This window comes from Gossypium arboreum, chromosome 11 (assembly GCF_025698485.1).
Source record: "Gossypium arboreum isolate Shixiya-1 chromosome 11, ASM2569848v2, whole genome shotgun sequence".
In the NCBI taxonomy this organism is placed as follows: Eukaryota; Viridiplantae; Streptophyta; class Magnoliopsida; order Malvales; family Malvaceae; genus Gossypium; species Gossypium arboreum.
Genome location: NC_069080.1, coordinates 6,373,601 through 6,396,125, shown reverse-complemented (window position 1 = coordinate 6,396,125; position 22,525 = coordinate 6,373,601). Strand labels below are relative to the sequence as shown.

The window sequence follows — 22,525 nt, the reverse complement described above, 5'->3', positions numbered from 1 at the left end:
TTGAAAAAATTTCAATTATTTATATTCAAATTTGGTGCCTATTTTTGATAAAAACAACTATATCTACATTAAATATTTTCGTAACTTATTGATTAAATTAATGAAGTTAGGTTTGCATTGAATTTTACTTTTCATGCTACAAAATCTAATGACCGGTTGACTTACTTCTAGTTGTAAATTTGGATAATATAATATATTCATTTAACTAAAGATATATATATATATATATATATATATATATATTTTTTGTTATTATGCAGAGAGATGAGGAATTCATTTATGTTAATATAAAATAAAATAATTTTATATAATTTATACATGTATGATATTATAATTATAGACAAAAGTTATGAAAATTATAAAATTATTTTATTTTATATTAACATAAGCTAATTCTGTTATAAAATAAATAGGCAAAGAGTAAAAACAAATAAAATGAGAGAGCACAAGAGAGAGCGTATTTTATTAATCAATCGAATATTTATAAAACTTTTAAAACTCTCTATTTATAGGCATAATAAATATAAACGAAATAGAGATATACGACTATTAGAATTTAAAATACATCAAAATTATTTTGATCTTAATGAACATCTACTTAATAAGATATTCGTAATAAAATTCTCATTTCTCTGAATAATAACAAAATAATATATACGTTGATGTAAAAAGATCGAATGATGAAACTTTTTACATCAAATAAATAAACATTTTTAATTTACTCAAGTTTTAATGTAAAAAAAAAGATTTATGAAAGATAATTTTGAATTAATAAATTGATGGAGTTGCTTATTTCGATAAAATAAATAATTTCAAATCAAACATTTAAAATAAAAATTTTAAAATTGTGATTAATATTTTATAATTGAGTGAATATCCATTAAAATAAAAATAAATTGGATGTATATTAGAATTTTAATGTTTATCAAAAGTAGAGTTTTATATAAGGTATACTTCTTATGTATTTATTAGGTTTATTATTTTGTACACATACAGTAGAAGTTTTTAATTCCATACGTGGGATTGAGATTTTACCACATATCATATTTACTTAAAAATTTTAAAACACAACTTAAGAACACGTGGCTTGCACAAGTGAAGTTGAGATTTTATCGACTATAACTGAAAAATGTAATTTTATATTATTTTTAAATAACAAATATTAACTATATTAAAATTTGATATTATAATATAAAGACTAAATTAATCCATTTAATAACATTAAAAATATGCTAAATACATTCCCCATAATAAATGTATCACTCTTAACTTAAGTTAGGGAATTTGAAGTAGCTAACGGCTAATGACAGTAGGGGCACCAAATTTTTGGTAAAGAAAATTAATAATTTGGGGTTATGATTTTAATATTTATTTAAATCGTCTTTCACGAAAGATGACACAATGAAAGTTTTTTTACATATATAATATAAAAATATATATAAATATTTAAAATAATATATTATCCCAACTAATTATATGTGTAGTAGGTTAATTTTTGTCTGACTAGTTGATAAAATAAAACCCAAACAAATAAAAAATTAAACAGTCCAAAATAAATGTCCATTTACATATTGAACTCAAACCAAAACTAAACCAGCTCAAAATTTAAAACCCAATAACCTAAATCCTAATAGCTCAATTAACCCAAAACATTTCAGCAAAATAAACCCTAGCCCCTTTGACCAGTGCCACACGTCACTCTGCCACCGCTGCCCGCACGCCATCGCCGGCCTCCATGCGCGTCTGACACCTGCAAAGAAAAATCCACAAGCAAACAGTAGCAGACAACAAGCAAAAGACAAACAGATCTGTGTAACTCGGCTATAAAAGCCGAAATAAATCCCTTTGTAATTTTTTACGCACATTAAAAAATCAAAAGCAAAACAGAAGTTAAAAGAAAAGGTTGATTTTGATTTTGATTTCTCGTTTTCTATTCGATTTCCTTTTTTATTTTATTTATAAATCTATTTTAATAAAAAGATAAAGTAAAGAGAGAAAAAGGAAAACTTACCCGAATCCCCGCAGCCCTGTCGTCGGAGACCTCTTCTCTGTCGTCGGAATCGGCCCAAAGAGAGGATGGGGGTTCCTTTTCTTTTGATTTTTTTCGGTATATGAAGGCCTCACCGTCGAATCTGCTTTTAAAAAAAGGTTAAAAACCCGATTTCAAGCGGCTCCGACCACCGTCCACGGTGGAAGCCATGGCAGAGACGCGGTGTGTCGACGATGGGCTTTAAGGTTCAGCTCGAAACCCTAGCAGAGAAGAGGGGAGGGTTCTAATTTTTTTTTTCTTTAAAGAAGTAGCAGAAATAATTTTTTTAAAAAAAATAGTTTAAATAAGGGCACATAATGGTGCCGTTTGGAACCAGGGACCCCAACGCCGAAACGGCGTCATTTAGGGCATGTTCGCGTGAGACCCAACCCGCTCCAGGAAGGATCCGCACGTGCCCTTTTGGGATATTTATCCCCTTGGCCCCTCCGCTTTTGTGTGCGCTACAATCTGGCCCTATCATTTACTTTATTTTTTTTAAATCAGGCCGCAAAATTTATCTTTGATTACATTTGAGTCCATGTTGAAACGTTGCACATAAGGGCTGGGAATATTTCCCAGTCAGTCCCTCATTGTTTCAGCACGATTCATTTCGGTCCTTGATAGCCTTTTTTCGTTATTTACAATTTTTACCCTAAATTTCAATTCGATTTCAGCCTAGTCCTAGTCTGTTAATTTATTTATTTATTTATTCAAAAAGAATTTAGGTACTATTTTGTTTTTATTTAATTTAAGTTTATTTTCTTATATTATTTATTTTAAATCGTTTTATTATTATGTATTTTAAGTTTTTTTACATATTTTAAACTATTATTCATTTTAAATTTTATATATATTATTTATTTTAAACTATTATACATATTATTATTTTGAAGTTTTGTATATATACCTTTTATTTTAGACTATCTTATATATATAATATTTATTTTAAATTTATCATGTGTCACTTAGTCATACTGCTTTATATGTTAATTATTTTAAATTCTTTTACTATTTATTGTAAACTTTTTATTATTATTTATTTTCAGAATTCATATATTACTTATATTAAACTGTTTTATATATATTTTTATATTATATATTTTAAAATTTATTTTTCACATATTATCTCCTTAAAACTTTTATATGTTATTTTAAATTTTTTATAAATTATTTATTTTAAGTTACTCTACATATTATTTTATTGTTTTGTATATTAGTGACTTTAAATTGTTTTATACTATTTACTTAAAATTGTTTTATAGTATCTATTTTAAATTTATTTTTCCACATATTATTCATTTTAAAATTGTCTTATTTTTATTTTAAATTGTTTTATATCATTCACTTCATTTTTCTTTGATTATTAATGTTGGTATCAAAATAACATGTGTTGTGTGATTATTGTCATTATGTGTTTTATAATTCGTTTATTCGTATTTTCATATCATTGTGGTTCATTATAGTAATATTTTATTCGCAAATTATTATGCCATGTTTGATACCATCATTCCTTCTCGTTTCATTTACATCAAATCGTGTATTAAGCTCAAATGTATTTATCCAATATGGACCGTTTTATTTTATTCCAAACAAAATAAACGCACATCGTTAAGTGTTGCACTCGTTATTATTAAAAAAAAAAAAATAATGCAAAATACCACAGGGTTTCGATTTTCTTGTTAAACCTAAATAGCTAAATATCCTTTTAGATTTTAAAATACACAAAGTTTCGATAAAAATTAAAAGCAAACTTGTTCTCGAGGGTTCAAACGTCGCATCCTAACTTACGGGATGTGGCATTTTGTTATCTCGGGACGAGTGGGCCTTTTTAATTCAAGCCTTTTTAAAAATGAACATTAATAAAAAAGGGATTGTATTTTAAAATATTTTCAACTCTCAATATTAAGACATTAATTAATCAATAAGGTACCAATTTTAGGCGTGACGAGGGTGCTAATCCTTCCTTGCACATAACCGAATCCCGAACTCGTTTTCTCAAATTTCGTAGACTAAAATTGTCTTTTTAGTAAATCGAAATTATTTATTAAAACGATCAAATTACGAGGTGATTCGATCACACCTCATAACAAGGATTGGTCGACTCCCATATTCGTTTTCATTTTCAAAACCAAAGTCGACCCGATTGCAAAAAAAATGATTTCAATAATACGAATGGGGTGTCTAAGTTGGTGGAGGGTGATTGCCAACCACCTATAAAAAATGTATGAGAAAAATACTTTGACCCCGCCTATCAACAAGGCTGCATCATTAAAAAATTATTATTTTTTAATTAATTGTGTTTCATTTTAGATATTTTTATATTTTTTATATTATATACATAAAAGAAAAAGCCCGCAATGCCGCTTACCTTACATTTTATCCATCACGTACGTTATCTGTTATTCATTCATTCCCTCTCTTTGATTTCATTGCCTTGTAATTCCTTTGTTCAAACCAAAATCAAATAGATTTTCTCGAGATTCCATGTACACATCTGCCATCTTTTGCACCATAGCTTGAACTATCATTTGATTAAAATTATGTTAGGAATAACTTGAAAGGTTGTCAGGATTCTTAAATTGTTTGAATTTGGGAATATCCTTGAAAGTACGGTTTGAAGGCTCAGTTGCTCAAACATAAAAACTGTTAAGAAGTTTACTTTTTTTTAAACCTTTCTTTGGAATATAAATGCTTCTTTTTTATTTCTTCAATGAACGAACTATGCATTTGTACTTAAAACTTTTTGCTAAAATACTTTAATTAGGTGTAATTTTATGTAATTGTAATTACACATAGATTTTATTCTATAAATTATTGAACCTAATTACAATAATTTATTTTAGATAATTTAATTTGCTTTTATTATGAAAAGAGAAGTGAAACTAAAATAATTAATAATATGAACCTCCAAGTTTTATGTTATATTTAATTCGGTTTGGGGTTCAACAAATTTAAAAAGGTTGTGTTCTTTCTTTTCCTTTTCTTTTTGAAAAATCTGATTTTTTAATTATTAATGTTTATGGCAATATGAATTTTGTGTTGTCATATAAGCTATTATAATATTATTTGTAATTTTTTATCTAAGAAAAAATGAAGAATTTTATTTCCAAAAGATAAAACCATACACAAATTAATAACTAAGATTAATCAAATAATTTCATAAAAGAAAAAACCAATCAAACAAATTCATAATCCAATGTCAAAATTCAAAATTTATAAAAACAAAAATATTTTCCTAAAGCATTTTATAGTTTCTAAAAAATAATAATAAATCCTTAACAATCAATATAATAAACCGCAAAGTAATATGGAGATAAAATATAATTTTGTCTAAATTTCATATTTTACCTGAAATTTTTATAACCTAAGGAAAAGATCATAATGAGATTACATCATATATTATAGCATCTTGACAATGTTTAGGAATGCAAAATTACATGATGGTCAAAATGTTGAGAATCTAAATATCATTATCTCATTTCGAAATATAACATTTCAGACCGTAATGTAATATTTGATAAACCAAACACTTCTTTGTAGAGTTATACAAATAGACGATAAAATGAAATATGATAAATCAATAAAGTATATCAAAAGAAACCCTCCCATTATTCCTAACAATTTCACATGCAAGATGAACATGATAAAACAGGAAAAAGAAAAACACAACACAACATGAATACACAAATGTTAGAATATATAAAAATTATATAACACAAATTATTACCATTTCAAAATTTATATAATCACAGGAAAATATAGCAGAAGACAATAATAAAATAAATTCATCAAGTGGAGGTTTGAGAATAAACCTGAGGACGATAAGGAATGAATAAGTTGAAAGTTGATTTTATAATTGCAGTAAACTAAAATTTTCGAGTCATTAAATTAAAATCTATGTATAATAATAAAATTTAATTAATATTTAAAAAATTCAATAAAATTTTAAATAGTAAAACATTTTTTTGATAGCAAGTAAAATTTCACTCAATTCTATTCATAAACAACAATAATTTGCATCAAAACATATAAGTTTAATTTGTTACCGACCGAAGTACAGAGCTCCTATGCCATCAATATCATCTTGGCCTAGATTCCTTTTGATGGTTCCAGGCCTATAATATGGGTACATAATCGCATTTGGGTCCCGACTATGCCCAAGTCCTAAAATATGTCCTATTTCATGAATAGATACAGATTCTATATCGATTTGATCTAGTCTTGTAAGATTATTAGTACTCCAATTCTCATCAGCATCGTAATGAAGCCTCCCGTCTTCGGGTGCAAAAGCATGAGCCAAAACATTTCCTGGGCCATCAAATGGGTAGTTGTCCCAATGAAAACGACGATGAAACCCCACCACGATATCTGATGGATTGAATACCCACGCTTCCCGAAATGTGAAATTGGAAACATCAGCCCATTTACCAAATGCCCTAGCTATGATAGGCCTTAATTGTCGATCACTAATCACATGTGCACTAGAACGTAACTTGTAGGTCAATTGGCGTTTGTTCCATCGAGGCATCCCATTAAAAAAGGTATAGTTACCTACCATACGAAACTTGAAACCATCATTTGAGTCGTTGAAAACATCTCGAACGCCACATCTAGGGGTTGACATTTTTTTCATGGTATCAGAGTTGATTTTTCCTGTTACCTCGAGACGATAGTATTGTTGGTAAGCTTTAAGTGCAGATTCTAACAAGCTATCGAAATGATCAGTGAAATTGGCATCGTTAATGGAATAATAATACCCAAAGGCTTTCAAGTATTGCTTGACGTGATTAAGTCCTTTCAATGTGTATCCTTTTTGAGCTCCTTCAAATAATTGGAGAGATCTGAAATGAGATGCGGAATTAACAAACAAAGACTGCATTATAAGCAGCAACAAAGCTTCTGAGATTATATGATGAGAAAGCTTGGGAGCCATGGTTTTTTTGCTATAATCAATTGAAGAGATTTCAATTATTTATATTCAGATTTTGGTGATTATCTTTGCTAAAGCAACTGTTTTACATTAAATATTTGGCTACCTTATTGATTATGAAAATTAATGAAGTTAGGTTTTCCTTGAATTTTACTTTTCATGCTACACAGTCTAATGGCCAATTGATTGACTTCTAGATCTAAATTTGTATAAATTTTCATTGTAGATAGGTTGATTTAATGGAACATATATATTGTTTCTATTATCATATATAAAGGGAGGACGGGTTAATTTTATATAATTTCGTAACTTTTGTTAAGATAATTGTATGAAACTATGATTTCACGTCATTTTTATCTTTTTCTAATAGGATAATGACAAAACCAGATTTTTCCTACTGATTCTCCGCCTTTTCCTCCTTAAAAAATTCAAATCCAACTAAAAATGCTAAAATTTAGAAAGAAAAAATGATTTGTTATTCTCCTATTTGAAAGGGATAGGAATAACGAAGAATCACAATTTCATACAATCCTTTCTCTATATTTAATATATATTAAATATTGAATCCTTTTATATCAAATAAAAATAATTTTAATTTACTTAAAACTCAATGTTAATTATATATGTGATTAAAATATGAAATATTAAAATTAATTTATTAAAATATTAATTGTATAAAAATTATAAATGTGTGTATAATTATTTTAATTTTATACTAATATAAATGAATTTATGAAAGATAGTTTTAAATTAATAAATTGATGTTGTTGTGAAAGTAAATAATTTCAAATGAGAAATGATAAGGTCTAAAGCTAATAGCTATGAATATTTAAGGGAAGATGCAATTCGGTAAAAATAATACAATTAAGTTAAAATATTATATAAAAATAATAATTAAATAATTTACAAACTTCAATTAACACCTAACCTTTTCTAAATAGCTTTTATTTTATTTTATTTTATTTTTATTTTAATTACCCTTAACTAATGTTAACAAAATCCTATATAAACTTATGATTTACAAATATTTCTCTCTGACACTTCCTCAAACGTAAGGTAGAAAAGGAACACAAATCTCCCACACAGGAAGCAAAATAAGGACAAGCGCTCATTTTGTAACCCGGCATAAATCTGATTTGCGTGTGCCAATGCAAGTTTCTTCTGTCTTTGAGAGGAACCCGAGCGTCCATCATCACTCGAATCCTCATGTAATTCCTAAAACCCCTAGTAATGGTGTTTGCATCATAATCGATAAACAGGCCAATAAAATTACAGAATTGTTGGGCCACTGCTTCCAAGAGCAAACTATGCAACAGATCATGCACCTATACCCAAAAATCACAGAAGAACAAGGGAACTAATATCAGATCTTCCCCCTCAACCAATTTATGAACCAATAGCAAATGGGTAATGAAGGTCCACAATCCCCCTTCTAGCACACAATCTATATCAATCTCGTAAAAGAATCTAAAAGGAAATTGCTTGTCAGCCTAGATTAGAGATCGCCACTGATTTGCTAGAGCACTCCTCATTGACTGAAAACTAACAACACAAGCAATCAAAAAATTTCCCACTGGGCAACATTCATAGTTTGGGACATCCCTAAATCTGGCGCTTGGATTTCCCATGCCTAATCTTCATCGTCTTCTGTTGACAATCCCACAAGTTCCTCCTCCATCGACGGTCTGTCATCTACAACACCCAAGACCAAATCAAATAAAAAGACAAAAATAAAGAACAAGAAAAAAGATAGATAAAAAAAAAAAGGTGCTACAAGAAACCTAAATATTTTTAATTAATAATTTCTTAACATTTTAATATTTATTTTATTAATTTATTTTAATATAAATATTATGTTAATAACTTTTAATGATTATTATTTAAAATAAATATAGTTTTTCTAAATATAAATATTATTTTATACGTTTTAATGACTATTATTTAACATAAATATGATTTTGATATATATATTTATTACTTAATATATATTTAATTATTATTTAACATATATTTTAAAATTATATTTTATTAATTAATGTAAATATAATTTTAATAAATTTTAGTTAGCTATTATATTTAAATATATATTTTATTATAATGTCCTTGTCATTTTCAATTATTTAAAAATAATTTTAATTTCACCGTCCATCTAAAAAGAGCCTAAATTGCTGAGCAAGAAAAAGAATCCAGGCTATATGCATGTATGCTTTAAGAAATATCTTTAGAAAATAAGAAAACAATTGAAAGACTAGATATAGATAATCTCTTAATTTTTCTTTGAAATCACTGAGGCTTAATCCTTAAATTACCAATTTATTGAAATTACCTAGGGTTAACCTGGGTATAATATAGATAGTTCAGGAAATAAATTACCTAAGCCAAATTAACATGTGAAATATTTATTTAAGATGTGAAAAATTCAACAACTAGAAAGCACTTGCTTATCATTAATTAAAAAATATCTTAATTATGCTTATTGTGAAATGTGATTTTCTAGTAAGAAGTAGACTTAACCCGTTGACTAAAGCCCAGTTGAAAGCCTAACCCTAAGGGCAGTTTATTTTGGTAAAGAAAATCAAAATCTTGGAGGTAGGAATTTAATATTCATTTAATTCGTCTTAAATGAAGAACCTCAGAATTCTAACTCAATGTTGCTTACCTTACATTTCATCTTCATATTATCTCTAATTCATTAATGCCCTCTCTTTGATTAACACATCACATTCACACTCTCTTACAGATTTCATGGACTAGATCAAATGCTCATTGTAACCGAGAATAATTCACATTTCATGATAAACATGGACAAAAGTTGGCTTAAAAGGTTAGTTTGATTTTTATCCTGGCCAAACTAACGAAGCTTAACTGAAAGGTTGAATATAACCTTGTCAGCCATCATAAAAACTACATTAAAGGCTAATGAACGAAAAACATGTCTGTGCAAGCTAGGGCATTGACAAATGTGATGAACCAGTTAAAACCTCGAGTACTTCGTAGGCATCTTCCATAGTGTTGGCCTAAACTTGGGTTTACTTCAAGAGCCAGTCCTCTTGAACCTGACCATCTGCATTGCAACAAAATCAATCTAATATTATACTGGCACCAAGACTAAAGTGTCGCAAACTTCAGAAAGCCGCAAATAAAAGGTTTGATGAGCTTGGAGACCCTTACTCATGAGATTAACAGCTTGGTTTGCAAGAGCATCAGCTTCGGAGTTAAATTCCTTGAAAATAAACAATGTCATTTGCATCCCAGAGTCGGAGAACAAGAATCAATTATCCAAGATGACATTAAAAGAGGGAATTCCAAGAATTGTTTGAAAAAGAATACAACAAAACCACAATCACAAACCTAACCACATCTGTACTTCTAAAGCATCTGAAAACATAGATGACCAGAAAATTGTCATGGGGTAAGGTTTTCTTATATTATAGACGCATGCAACTTCTAATGGCCAGAATCTAAGTTATAGAAGAACTAAGCCAAATATGACAAAAGAATCCTAAATTCATTATATATCCCCATAACTTTTATATTGCTTCATTACTATTTATCAAATATAGTCTAAAACTGGCAATGACATGCTGTTACCCAACACTGATTTGTTCAATATTTTCCAAGTTTTTCCATGTATTTGGAGAATCATACTCCATGCCCATGTCCAAATATGTTTTGCATACGAGCGTCAGACAATGGCACTTAAAAGGAACATGAAGAGTGAAAAGTAAGAACTTATTATCAGCTGTACCCTGTCAACATGATTGATCTGGAATGATATGAACTTATCCTTGAGATCCTTTGCCACTTTATTTAACTCAACCAAATTCTGACTTTTAATTTTCCACCGACCCTGAACCTGTTACACAAGGAAATTACAAAAGAATGATGTGAACAAAAAAAAGAAAATCACAAAAACAGAGAGAATACTAGAATGTAGTAAAAAACAGTAAAACTCTCAACCTGCATACAGACGAGGTTAGAGTCCCCTTGTACACGAACATGTTTGAACCCCTTTCTAAGAGCATATTTCATCCCCAAAATGGCAGCTCGATATTCAGCCACATTGTTCGTGGCAATGCCGACGCCTTCACGCAATCGACAGACCTATTATATTTCAAGGTTAAACACAGCTAGGCCATTAAGAAAAGAATGACTCATACCCTAAAAGTGTTGCATATAATTCAAGTGACATCATACCACTCTTCCATCTTCAGTTCGTAAAACAGCTCCTGCACCAGCTGGTCCAGGATTTCCTTTAGAGGCCCCATCAAACTCAATGATATAGTACGGCTAGATATTGACATAAATTGCATCCTTTGTTAAAAAACCAAAGTACATAAATTGTAGTCTAAACATTGTCTTGGTGCTGATAACAGCATCAAGTTAATGAAATAGAAACATTTTAATTCCACAATGATACCGATAACTCACAGAATCTAAGGGCATCATTTGAGTTGAAGGCATCACTTGATTAGCAAAGTTCATATGATTTATCCTAGGACCAGTGTAAAGTGAGGTTGATCCAACCAGATCCTGAAATTAGAGTAAAAAACCGGTCAACTTAGTAGAAAAACAAAAATGCTGTTAGGCATCAGTCTTGCTTCTCTTTCAGTTAAGTAACTATAAGAATCACTCAACCTCCATACTTGTAACTATTTCTTTATTTTGAAAGCTGAATCCCATACAAAACCACTTGAAATTTAGACTACTCAATCATCTAAAGATTGCCATATGTTTGTGCCTAATTCTTTGATCCAGACATGTTGGACATAACGAGTTATTGCCACAGAATCACAGTTTAATATTCTTTAAGTTTCGGGAAAGAACCTTTCCAAGTATTTGATGCAATCTATTTGGTGAAGGGTCCCTGTTGGATGTGCTTCCTCTGAAAGAAGTTGGTTGCTGAAAGCAAAATAGCATTTTTAATGAAGATTCCCCTATTATGACACAAGTTATGCCAAGTAAAAACAACATATCATCTCATTTAAGAACATAGCATACAGATATACACGCGATTTTCACCTACAATTCTTTTCACTACAATACTACAATTATCCAATCACATTCAAGAATTATGTCAGAGTCCACTACTTATAAGTGCAGGCTCCACATAATTTTTTACCTGGACCCTACATAACTTTGAATTCTAATAGGTTACTTGTAGTATCGTAAGTGATATATTCCTCATATACACTTATAGAGTTGTACAAACAGACAGTAAAATGAAATATGATAATCAAAAAGGTGTATCAAAAGAAACCCTCACGTTATACCTGGAAACTTTACATGCAAGACGAACATGACACAAGAAAAATAACACAACACGAATACACAAATATTAGAACATGTAAAAATCTACATAACAAAAATTATTACCGTGTCAAAATTTATATAAACACGGGAAAATATCGCAGAATACAATACATATTTATATAAATTCATGAAGAGGAGGTAGGAAAATCAACCTGAGGAGGGCAAGGAACAAGTTTGCCAAAGGTGTTATCATTAACTTCAGAGGCACTTATGGAATAGGCAGCATTTTTTAGCCCACATGAACCAAGGTACACCTCAGCCTGCTTTGACAAGCCATATCCTTTATATACCCTCAAGGAAGGATCATATGCCTGCTAAGCAAAATTAGAACACCTTTTATACTATTCAAAGCACATGTCTTTATACCTTATTCAACAGGTAAAGTCAAAACAAATTAGCTAAACCCGCACAAAATAACAGCATTGAAGAAGGATTAACGTAAGTACAAGAAATTATAACATTTGAATGAAATGAAGTATTGAGTATCTCGTCAAGGTAAAGCAAACCCAGAATTGGAAAATATATATAATTTGATTAAGAAAAACAAAAAGACCCACTAGCAAATTCGCCTTAAAATTTTTGGCAAAAAAAAATCGCCTTAAAAAAGTGAAGTAAAAAAAATAACATTGCTAGAACGTAATTACGTAAACAAGTGAAACGAAAAAGGGGGAAATTTACTGAAATTCCAGCTTCTGCTATTAGATCCCTTAAACTTTTGTAAATGCCAATAATATCTCCCTTCTTAACAACATAAAAAGCATCTTTCTCTTCCTCCATTGATGACCCAAAATCTTGAATTTACAGATATTGACGATGAAATAAACCAAAAAAGAAAAAACGTCTTTAAAGAATTTCGAAAGAGTGATTAAGAAGCTTCGAAGTACAACTGTAAGTGTCAAGGGTTAGTGGTAGTGGTCTTTTCAAAGTAACAGGGAACATGAGCATATGACAAACGCTGATTTGGGCTTTGGCGGGAAACACGAAAAGAGAAAGAACAAGACAAATGGCCCATTGATTATGGACTTCAAACCCAATTTCATAAATCTCTTTATGCTTTTTTTTTTATCAACGGCTTATTTAATGTATTATTTATTTTCTTTAAATTAAGAGTTTTTAAATTTAAAGTATTATTTATTTTATTATTTTTTATATATAGTTATTTTATTGGATTATCTAATTAATAAATTAAATCTAATTAAAATATATTTCACACATAAAATTTCACATCATCTTAATAATTTTTCTAATGGTACTTTCATTTAATTTGTTAAAAAATAAATTAAAAATAAAAAACAAAAATTATTGATAAAAAATTTCAAAAATATAAGATCATTTTGATAAAACATGCAAACATTAGTCCATGCTTTACTTTCTAGAATTTCCAACATAAAATCTGCAACTTTATTTTGTAATCATGTTTTTTTCTTTACATCATCGGTATTTATCATAATTGATTGCAAAAATATTCATCACTTTTATAATCACAAATGATAAACACAGAGCATGACAGTAGATTAATTTGTGACTCAATTTAAATTCTTGCTAATGATCAATGGATAATGGCAGGTTGGTGAGTGATGCATAGATTTCTGCACTGTATTTTTCTTGCTGCAATTCCTTCAAGGAGAAATCACAAGCTCCTCTTCCAGATTTCTCTTCTACTATCTCTGAATATGATTTTTCAAAGTGTAGATGTAAAGTCAGAAAAATTTTAGAGATCAAAATTAAATTATAATTTTATGGTAATAAAAATATAATTTTATTATTTTAATATTTTTATAAATTTTAAAAATTTTAAGAAGTCAAAATACATTTTTATTTTTATTAATTTAAAATTTTAAAACATCTAAGTAAAAATTTTCTATTTTAGAAAGTTGAGACTTGCCAACCCTAGCTACCCCATTATGGGATGGCTCATTTTTTAAGGCTTTTTTCTTTTCATATATTTAGGATCACATTTTTACATCCATGTAACAAAATCCAGTTAATTTAGATAGTTTAAAAAGGGTAAAATATAAAAATAATCAATTTTGTTTACCTTAAATTATATTTTAGTTATTTATATTTGAAATATTACGTTTTAGTCACTTACGTTATCGTTTTGTTACGAAGTAATCTGTAACACCCCTAACCCCATCCCGTTACCAAAACAGGATTACAGAGTATTATCAGTCATTACAATACATTTGCACATAAACAAGTATAAATACAATATTATCCATCTAAATATAACTTTAATGGGTCCACGGTACTTTTACAAGTGTAATTAAAGCAAACCGGGATTCGATCGAAAGCTTAAGAAATTTTTCGAGAAATTTTAAATTTTATTCTTTTGAACAGTACCACACGCTCGTGTGGCTAATTTAACATGCCCGTGCGGCTTGGGACATGCCCGTGTCCTCAACCCGTGTGCAACACTGACTTTTAAACACGGCCATGACACACGTCCATGTCATTAGCCGGTGGAGCTCACTGCCGATTTGGCTATGATACAAATGAAGTCACATGGCCGAGACACAAGCCCGTGTACTCAGGCTGTGTGGCCAGAAATAGGCTATTTACCAAGCCTAACTACATCATCACATCAAAAACATAGAACATGACATAAAAAATTAAACTTACAAACCATAATGAATAAAGGCCACATCTCATGGCCATATACAATAGCTAGATGTAGGCCAATATGTTTGGTCAAATCATAATAATAATACATGACATGAAACGAACTTCCTATACATTCCACTCACTCGATATTTTAAATATTTGAATTAATTCTCCCAAAAAAGAGATAGCTTGATAATGTGATTCTGCCTCCAACGATCTCCAACCCCGAGCCGACCTGCCAATACTAAAAAAATGGGAAGAAAGGGTAAGCTTTACGCTTAGTAAGCCCATGTGAAATTGATAAGCAATTACTAACATGCCTTTCAAGATAAAACACTATAATTGTACAATTACACATATTCAGGTTAAGTTGTTTTATCGAGTTACAGTTACTAAATTATTTATATCTAGAGCTACGAAACTCCAAATTTAGTTTCGTTAATTTTCCTTGAAACTAGACTCATATACCTTTCTTCCATAAAATTTCCAGAATTTTTGGTTTAGCCAATTATTATAGTTTATTCATTAAAGTTTCCCCATATTTTGCTGTCCAACAGTTCTGACCTCTTTTCACTCAAAATTGTTTATCTCATACTTCAGGACTCGGATGATGTTCCTGTCCATTCCTTCTAAAATTAGACTCGTTGAGGATTCTATTCATATAATTATAACCCATAATTATTTTTGTACAATTTCTAATGATTTTCCTAACTCAGAATAGGGGATTTCTGAAATCATTTTGTCTCTGTCTCACAAACATTTAAATATCTCATAATATAGAAATCTTTTGCTTATACTGTTTCTTAAAAGAAACTAAACTTGAGAAGCTTTAATTCCATATTTTATTCAGTCTTTAATTCAATTTCCATAGTTTTTGATGTATTTTTAAAGTTGGACTACTGCAACTGTCCAAATTGTTCCAGTGCAATAAAATTATAATCACCATAGGTTTGTCATAAAAAATTATTCTCATAAGCATCAATCATTCATTTGCATTCTCATCACAAGTCCATCTGATTTCACATGTTAAATACATGTTCATGGGTTTCGAGTACTTACCTGTGTTATCTCTTAGCACAACTGCTCATTCAAACATGACAATCATATGCATCATATTAGTATCATATATACATAATCAAGTCTATCATGGCAAGAGCTTTTAGTTCATTTCTCGTAAATATCATTCAACTATCACATTTCATTCATTAATTCATTATACTCTAAGCCCAATATCAGTCAATATTTTTTTCAGTATCCATCGATTATTCGATAACGATCAATTGTTCAGTAACAGTCAGTCTTGCAGTAACAGTCAATTATTCAATACCTTTATTTACCCCTATTAACATGACTCGGACCTGGACGGATACACAGATCCAACCCACACACAGGGATAGCATACAGTGTTTCATCACCGGAATACACCGTATCGGTAACAGTAACTAATCTGATAAAGTAATGGTAGCGGTACACAGAGTACATCATCGGAACAAATTCGAAACAGTAATAGTAAGGTACGGAGTACCTCTTCGGAACGAATCTGGAACAGTCACAGTGGTCGACACTTATAGTGTCTCATCGACACAAAGTCGAAATATCCCTGAACACTTTCAATCCTATGGCATGCCAATTATATTTGACTAGCCCGACATTGTTAATAGGGTATTCAATTACGTTTCACTTTTCAAATAACAGTCAATGTACATTTCAAATCAATATTCATACAATAATAATAACACTTGTCTTCATTTTCATTTATCATGTACTTTAGATAATTATCAAGACAAATACATATTAAATTTAGTTTATAGAAATACAAACTTACTCATTTCATTTAAAATATTATATTTAATGCAATCTTTGCAAGATATATTTCATGTACAACAATAATAACATGAATAATAAGCTTATTAAATCACACGAACTTACCTCAAATCCAGAAACGACAATTTGCCATTCTAGTCCACAACTTGGTATTTTCCCGATTTTAGCCCGAATTTCAATTGTCCTTGCTAATCGAGCTTGGGAGTTTGAACAAACCCTAACCATGGCTACTGCTGGTAGAAATGGTTGAATGAAAAAGATGATAGCTAATTTGACTTATTTCCCTTTTTAATTCTTTTAATTATTAATTTACCAAAATACCCCTAACTTAAAAATATTTTATTACACCCATTTCATATCTATTTTTGTCCAACAATTAACTAATGGTCTAATTACCATTCAAAGACCTCTCATTTAAAATTTCATAAAAATTAGACACCTCTAACATGTAGAACTTCGCTTTTGCACTTTTTACAATTTAGTCATTTTGACCAAATTGAGTGCCCAAACGTCGAAATTTTCGAACGAAAATTTTCACGAATTATTCCGTGAAATCGTAGATCATAAAAATATAATAAAATTAAAATTTTCTTCATCGGATTTGTGGTCCCAAGACCACTGTTCCGACTAGGCCCAAAATCGAGATGTTACATAATCACTCTGCCATTAAGCTTCATTGCCTGGCTAACGGCAATCCTACGTGGCAGTCTAAATGGGTTTTAAATGCCAACTTGGATGTCTAACTAAGATGGAAATAGTTTTTTTTCAGTCGAAGTGGAAAAGAAAACTAAAAGAAAAAGAAGATTGACGATTTTTCTTTTCCAATTCACTTAAAAAAAATTTGCAGATCACTTAAAAAAAATTTCAATTAAATACTTACTGATTCAATGCATCATATAAATAAATATATATTACCATTCAATCAACAGCTTGACACTTGTCTAGGCATCAAACAAAAACATTGTTAGTATACTAGTACGTATTTCATATAAATTCAACATTGATATACTTATTTTCTCCGACATGTCACACTTGAGTTTAATAATTGTCTTTACTTATATAATTTCCTTGTATCAACATATCAAAGATAATCATATATGTACATGTCATGAAACAAATAATTTTATTGCCGCTTTCTTCATAAGTATATATCATTCATTTCATTGTATCAATATTACATGCTCCATCATTTCCATATATTTTATGTATATTTATTCCTAATAGTTTATATCAAACTTAACATAAATTATATTCCATGTACTTATACTTATTTCGTTTATCTATCTTCATAATTATTTCATACAACTATTTTGTATATAGATTTCCATATGACCAGTTCTTGTAAATATTTCACACAACCATTTCATATAACCATTCGTCATCTGATACATATTACCTGAATATCAATTGTTCAACAGATGTTATAGCGTCTCCCATCCACGGTCTTATTTATCTTTGACATGATGCCATAGTGTCTTTCAACCATGGTCTTACTAATTTCCTGTCATGTTACCATGGTATCTTTCAACCATGGTCTTGTTCATTTCATGTCACGTTGCCATTGTATCTTTCAACTATGGTCTTATACATTCCATATCATGTTGCCATGGTATCTTTCAACCATGGTCTTACACATTTTTCATATCATGTTGCCATGGTATCTTTCAACCATGGTCTTACACATTTCATTTCAAAAAACATACTCCTGCGAACCTCATCCTTACAGCGGGATTACCAGTCTAGGCTAAATCTCCTGTAATATAAGCTCATAGAGTATTGTCGGGATTACCAGTTCAGGCTAAATCCCCTGCAACGACAATTGCTCTAATGAGCTTGGATCTGAATTACCAGTCCAGGCTAAATTCAGACCCTAATTCGGATTACCCGCCCGGGCTAAATCCATTTTACACGTATTCTTCGGGAGGTTTATATCAGGATAGGATCATCCGTCCGGGCTAGATCCTTTTTACCGTCAATTCCTTTTCGTTCAGCCTGGATTGGATTTCTTCCCCTTTTTATCAAATATATCAATGTTTCATCAATTTTCATACAAGGGATATTTAAATCATATTCACATTAATAACATACATTTCAAGTATTTAAGAATATAATTCAAGTTACACAAACTTATCTGGCGAAATTGCAGAAATATCAAGATTTAGGGGCATTTTGGTAAATTTTTCATTTTCCCCGATTTTCACTCAATCTTGATCCAAATTGGTAATTTCATTCCATTTATTAATTTAATCAATACAACAATTCATTTCCTTCATTTTGGTTATTTTTGACATTTTTACAAAATTGCCCCTACAGTTCTTCTTTTATTCAATTTAGTCCCTAAGTCTAAAACATACAAATTATCCATTTTAAATGTAAATCATTGCTATCTGAAAATTCATATACTTATTCTCCTCCTCCTCCTCCTCCTCCACTCTATTCCACATCCTTAATGTATATATCATTCTTATAAGTAACATTATCTATGATTTCACTATTTACTTATAAATTTATTCAAAGCTATCCATCCATGTCATAGTCACTAAATTATTTTTATCTTGATCTAAAGAACTCAAAATTTGGATCCGCTAATTTTCCCTGAAACTAGGCTCAAATATCTTCTTACCATAAAATTTTCAGAATTTTTTATTTAGCCAATAAGTACAGTTTATTCTTTAAATTCACCCCTGTTCTATTGTCTGATAGTTCCGACCTTTCTTCACTAAAAAATAATTATCTCCTAGTACAGGATTCAAATGATGTTCCTGTTTGTTTCTATTGAATATAGACTCATTCAGGATTCTAAATATATAAATTTAAGCCCCTAATTATTTTTCTCAAATTTTTGATGATTTTCCAAAGTCAGAACAGGAGAACCAGAAATCATTCTGACCTTGTCTCACAAAATTTATTATATCTCATGATTTACAATTCCATTGCTTACATAATTTATTCTATAAGAAACTAGACTCAATAAAATTTAATTTCATATTTTATTTATCCTCTAATTAAATTTATACAATTTTTGGTGATTTTTCAAAGTTAGACTAATGCTGCTGTCCAAAACTGTTTTAATGCAAGATATTAATTACCATGTTTATAACACCCTTATTTTCTTTTTTTACACTATTTCTCATCACTTTCTCTTATTTTCTCTTCACTAAATATCAAGAACATAGGACCATATGTAAGGAAGCTCTACATTAACATTAATCTCTTGCTTTTTCAATAATATCAAACTTAAGAATATATTGAAATCATGATGTTCTTACCTTGTTCTATTGATTTCAATCTTCATCTTGATTTTCTTTCTCATTCAGCTTCCATTTCTTGAATCCAACTTGATATTCTAACTTCTCATAGTCTCCTTAACATTTTTCTCTCTTGGTAGCTATGGAAATTCTTTTGATTTTTTGGTGAAAATGATAAATTTTTGATAGAATGACCAAATTGTAAATAAAGCAAAACTTTTTTTCTTTCTCTCTTCCTCTCACGTTTGTGCATAGGAAAGATGATGATAATTCTTCATCTTTCCTTCCTTTTATACTAAATAAATAATAATAAAATAATAAAACTAAAATAATAAAATATCTCTTTAAAAATATTTATCTAATTAAATGATTATAAAATATCATCAACATTATCATTACTTTCTAGATTTCTCTCTCTTCCAATTGACTATTTTGCCCTTTATTATTTTTTAAAATTCCATCTTTGAGTCATCATTTAATTTGATAAAATTACAATTTAGTCCCTCATAGTTATTCACCTATTCAATTTGATTGTAATTCATCCATTTTCCTTAGTTTCTAGATCATTCCACCCTTAAAATATTTACACTATTGATCCTTCAACTTTTTTATATTTACACTTTAACCCCTCAAATTTTGAGTATTTACTCTTGTGCAACACAAATTTTCTCACTTTTATAATTTAGTCCTTTCTTGAATTAATATATCATAATATACTTTCCAATATTGACATAACTCAAAATTTCCTTTTTGTCACTTTATTTTGTTATTTTACTATATCAAGGATAATATCTTCTGTAAAAATTTTCGGGTTATTACAAGTTTGTATTTAAAACTTATTTAGATTGTTACGTAGGATTGTCATTAAGGAGGTAACGGAGCTTAACAATAAAGTGATCAATTTGTAACAAAATAATAAGTTAAGTGACTAAAACGTAATATTTCAAACATGAATAACTAAAATGTAATCTGAGACAAATAAAAATGATTATTTTTGTAGTTTACTCATTTTAAAAATATATGAAAAAATAGACATTTAATTTTTTTTTTCAATTTCAGCTGCAAAATATAAAACAATACGCGTTAGGAGAATAAAAAGTTAGGTGATTTTATATGAAGTTAGTAGGAAATGAAGGCTACACTTTCCAATTCCATTGTTTCCATAAATATTTACTTATCAGTCACTTTTGGGCACAAAATAATTCATGTTTGCTTTCTGGAAATATGTCGGGAACATGTTGGATTTATGAGCTATTTAATAATTTTTTAAAAAAAATGTTACATACTTTAAAATTCCAACTCAAATATGAGTTGTTTTATAAGTGAGGGTATAAATCAAGCTAGTTGGGATGATGCCACTATTGGTTACTGTCTTTACAGTACGAGTAGCTCACCTCACCTGCTATTAACAAGCACAGTTTGCCATTTGGAGAGGGCAAAGGCTACTGCTGTCACTAGAATAGATAGATCTTATTCCCTTTGTTTAATGCCTTTGCCTATGGTAGATAAATTTAATTAAATTGTGTCCACCTTCTTCATGTGAAACAGCCTTTAAAATTATCACTGTCCCCTAAAACCCTTGCAATTTCTCATCCTCTACCTCAATTCCCAAGGAGCTCAACAGCAGCAGACAAGCCTCCTCAATGTACAAAATTCAATCATTTTCCTCGCAAACTTTGGTCGTCTACATACACTAATTTAATATTGAAAACAAACTTCCGTTAAATCTTTTTCCAACTTTGTCGAAAATGAATTTTCCACTGGAAAATAGATTTGGGTCTTATGTGCACGAACTTTGTGCCCCGATACTCTACAATATAAACTCTCTCTTTTTTTAATAAAATATTTTACCCTATAAATATATAGTATGATTTGTGTAAATAATTTTCCATAAAGAAAATGTCGGTAAGGATATGACGATTCTTGAGTGAATGATAATTTTGGCTCATTGTATCTGATCATTTGACCCCATAGTTGGGACCTTACATCACTAATAATTCAAATCCATCCCTTTCTTTTCACCTTAAATAAAAACAAATGAATAAAAAAATAATTCACTTATTCATTAAAATAATTCTTACAAATAGCCATCACAACTTCAAATTTAATTTTCAAAACTAAGATTTTGATTTTTCACAAAGAAATTAAAGCTGATTATTTCTTAAAATAAATAGCTGTTATAGTTATATTATTAGGATAAGTTTTTATTTTTATTTTTTTTCTTGTACATCCACTAAGGAGTGTACTTATTTAATGAGAATTTTCTTAATTAGTCTTTACACATTGCAAATGACTGTATAATCACAACCAATTATAACTAATACAAAAGCCAATTGAATTAAATTTTAAAATATATATGTCGATTTAGTTTTAATTTAATTAATATAATTATTATTGTTAATGTAAAAAACGTAAGTTCAAATGCTATTTGAAATGTATTATTATTTTATTTATAAGTTGAAAAGTGACTATAAACAATCGTATAATAAAAATTAGATAATAATATATAAAAATATTTTTAATACAATATAAATTACCCTATTCCTTTTCCCTATCGCTCCTCGAGAAATGAATTAA

The 22,525-nt window shown here is 29.2% G+C and overlaps 2 protein-coding genes across 3 annotated transcripts; both read right to left on the bottom strand.

Moving 5' to 3' along the window:
- Positions 1 to 6,042: 6,042 nt before the first annotated feature.
- LOC108471654 (metalloendoproteinase 1-like) lies at positions 6,043 to 6,970 on the bottom strand. Its single transcript, XM_017773241.2, has one exon. The coding sequence runs from the start codon at positions 6,960 to 6,962 to the stop codon at positions 6,072 to 6,074; it is 891 nt and encodes a 296-aa protein (XP_017628730.2). The 5' UTR covers positions 6,963 to 6,970; the 3' UTR covers positions 6,043 to 6,071.
- Positions 6,971 to 9,725: 2,755 nt separating this feature from the next.
- LOC108471029 (uncharacterized) lies at positions 9,726 to 13,211 on the bottom strand. Of its 2 annotated transcripts, none has more exons than XM_017772592.2 (9): positions 12,951 to 13,211; positions 12,425 to 12,586; positions 11,787 to 11,861; positions 11,391 to 11,492; positions 11,157 to 11,249; positions 10,920 to 11,063; positions 10,708 to 10,815; positions 10,131 to 10,182; positions 9,726 to 10,023 (listed from the first exon to the last, which is right to left on the bottom strand). In XM_017772592.2, exons 1-9 carry the CDS (start codon positions 13,047 to 13,049, stop codon positions 9,989 to 9,991), a joined length of 870 nt encoding a protein of 289 aa, XP_017628081.1. In that variant the 5' UTR covers positions 13,050 to 13,211; the 3' UTR covers positions 9,726 to 9,988. The 2 variants fall into 2 exon arrangements, with proteins under 2 accessions (XP_017628081.1, XP_017628082.1); XM_017772593.2 differs by having other exon boundaries at positions 12,425 to 12,583.
- Between the last annotated feature and the right edge of the window lie 9,314 nt (positions 13,212 to 22,525).

What these genes read in the sequence shown, in the direction of transcription:
- LOC108471029 (XM_017772592.2), bottom strand. Translation starts at nt 13,049, where the DNA reads ATGGAGGAAGAGAAAGATGCTTTTTATGTTGTTAAGAAGGGAGATATT. An exon ending in GAACTGAAGATGGAAGAGTG is followed by an intron (nt 11,064 to 11,156) that starts GTATGATGTCAC and finishes GAAATATAATAG; the next exon opens with GTCTGTCGATTGCGTGAAGG. An exon ending in CCAAGCTGTTAATCTCATGA is followed by an intron (nt 10,024 to 10,130) that starts GTAAGGGTCTCC and finishes GTTGCAATGCAG; the next exon opens with ATGGTCAGGTTCAAGAGGAC.
- LOC108471654 (XM_017773241.2), bottom strand. Translation starts at nt 6,962, where the DNA reads ATGGCTCCCAAGCTTTCTCATCATATAATCTCAGAAGCTTTGTTGCTG.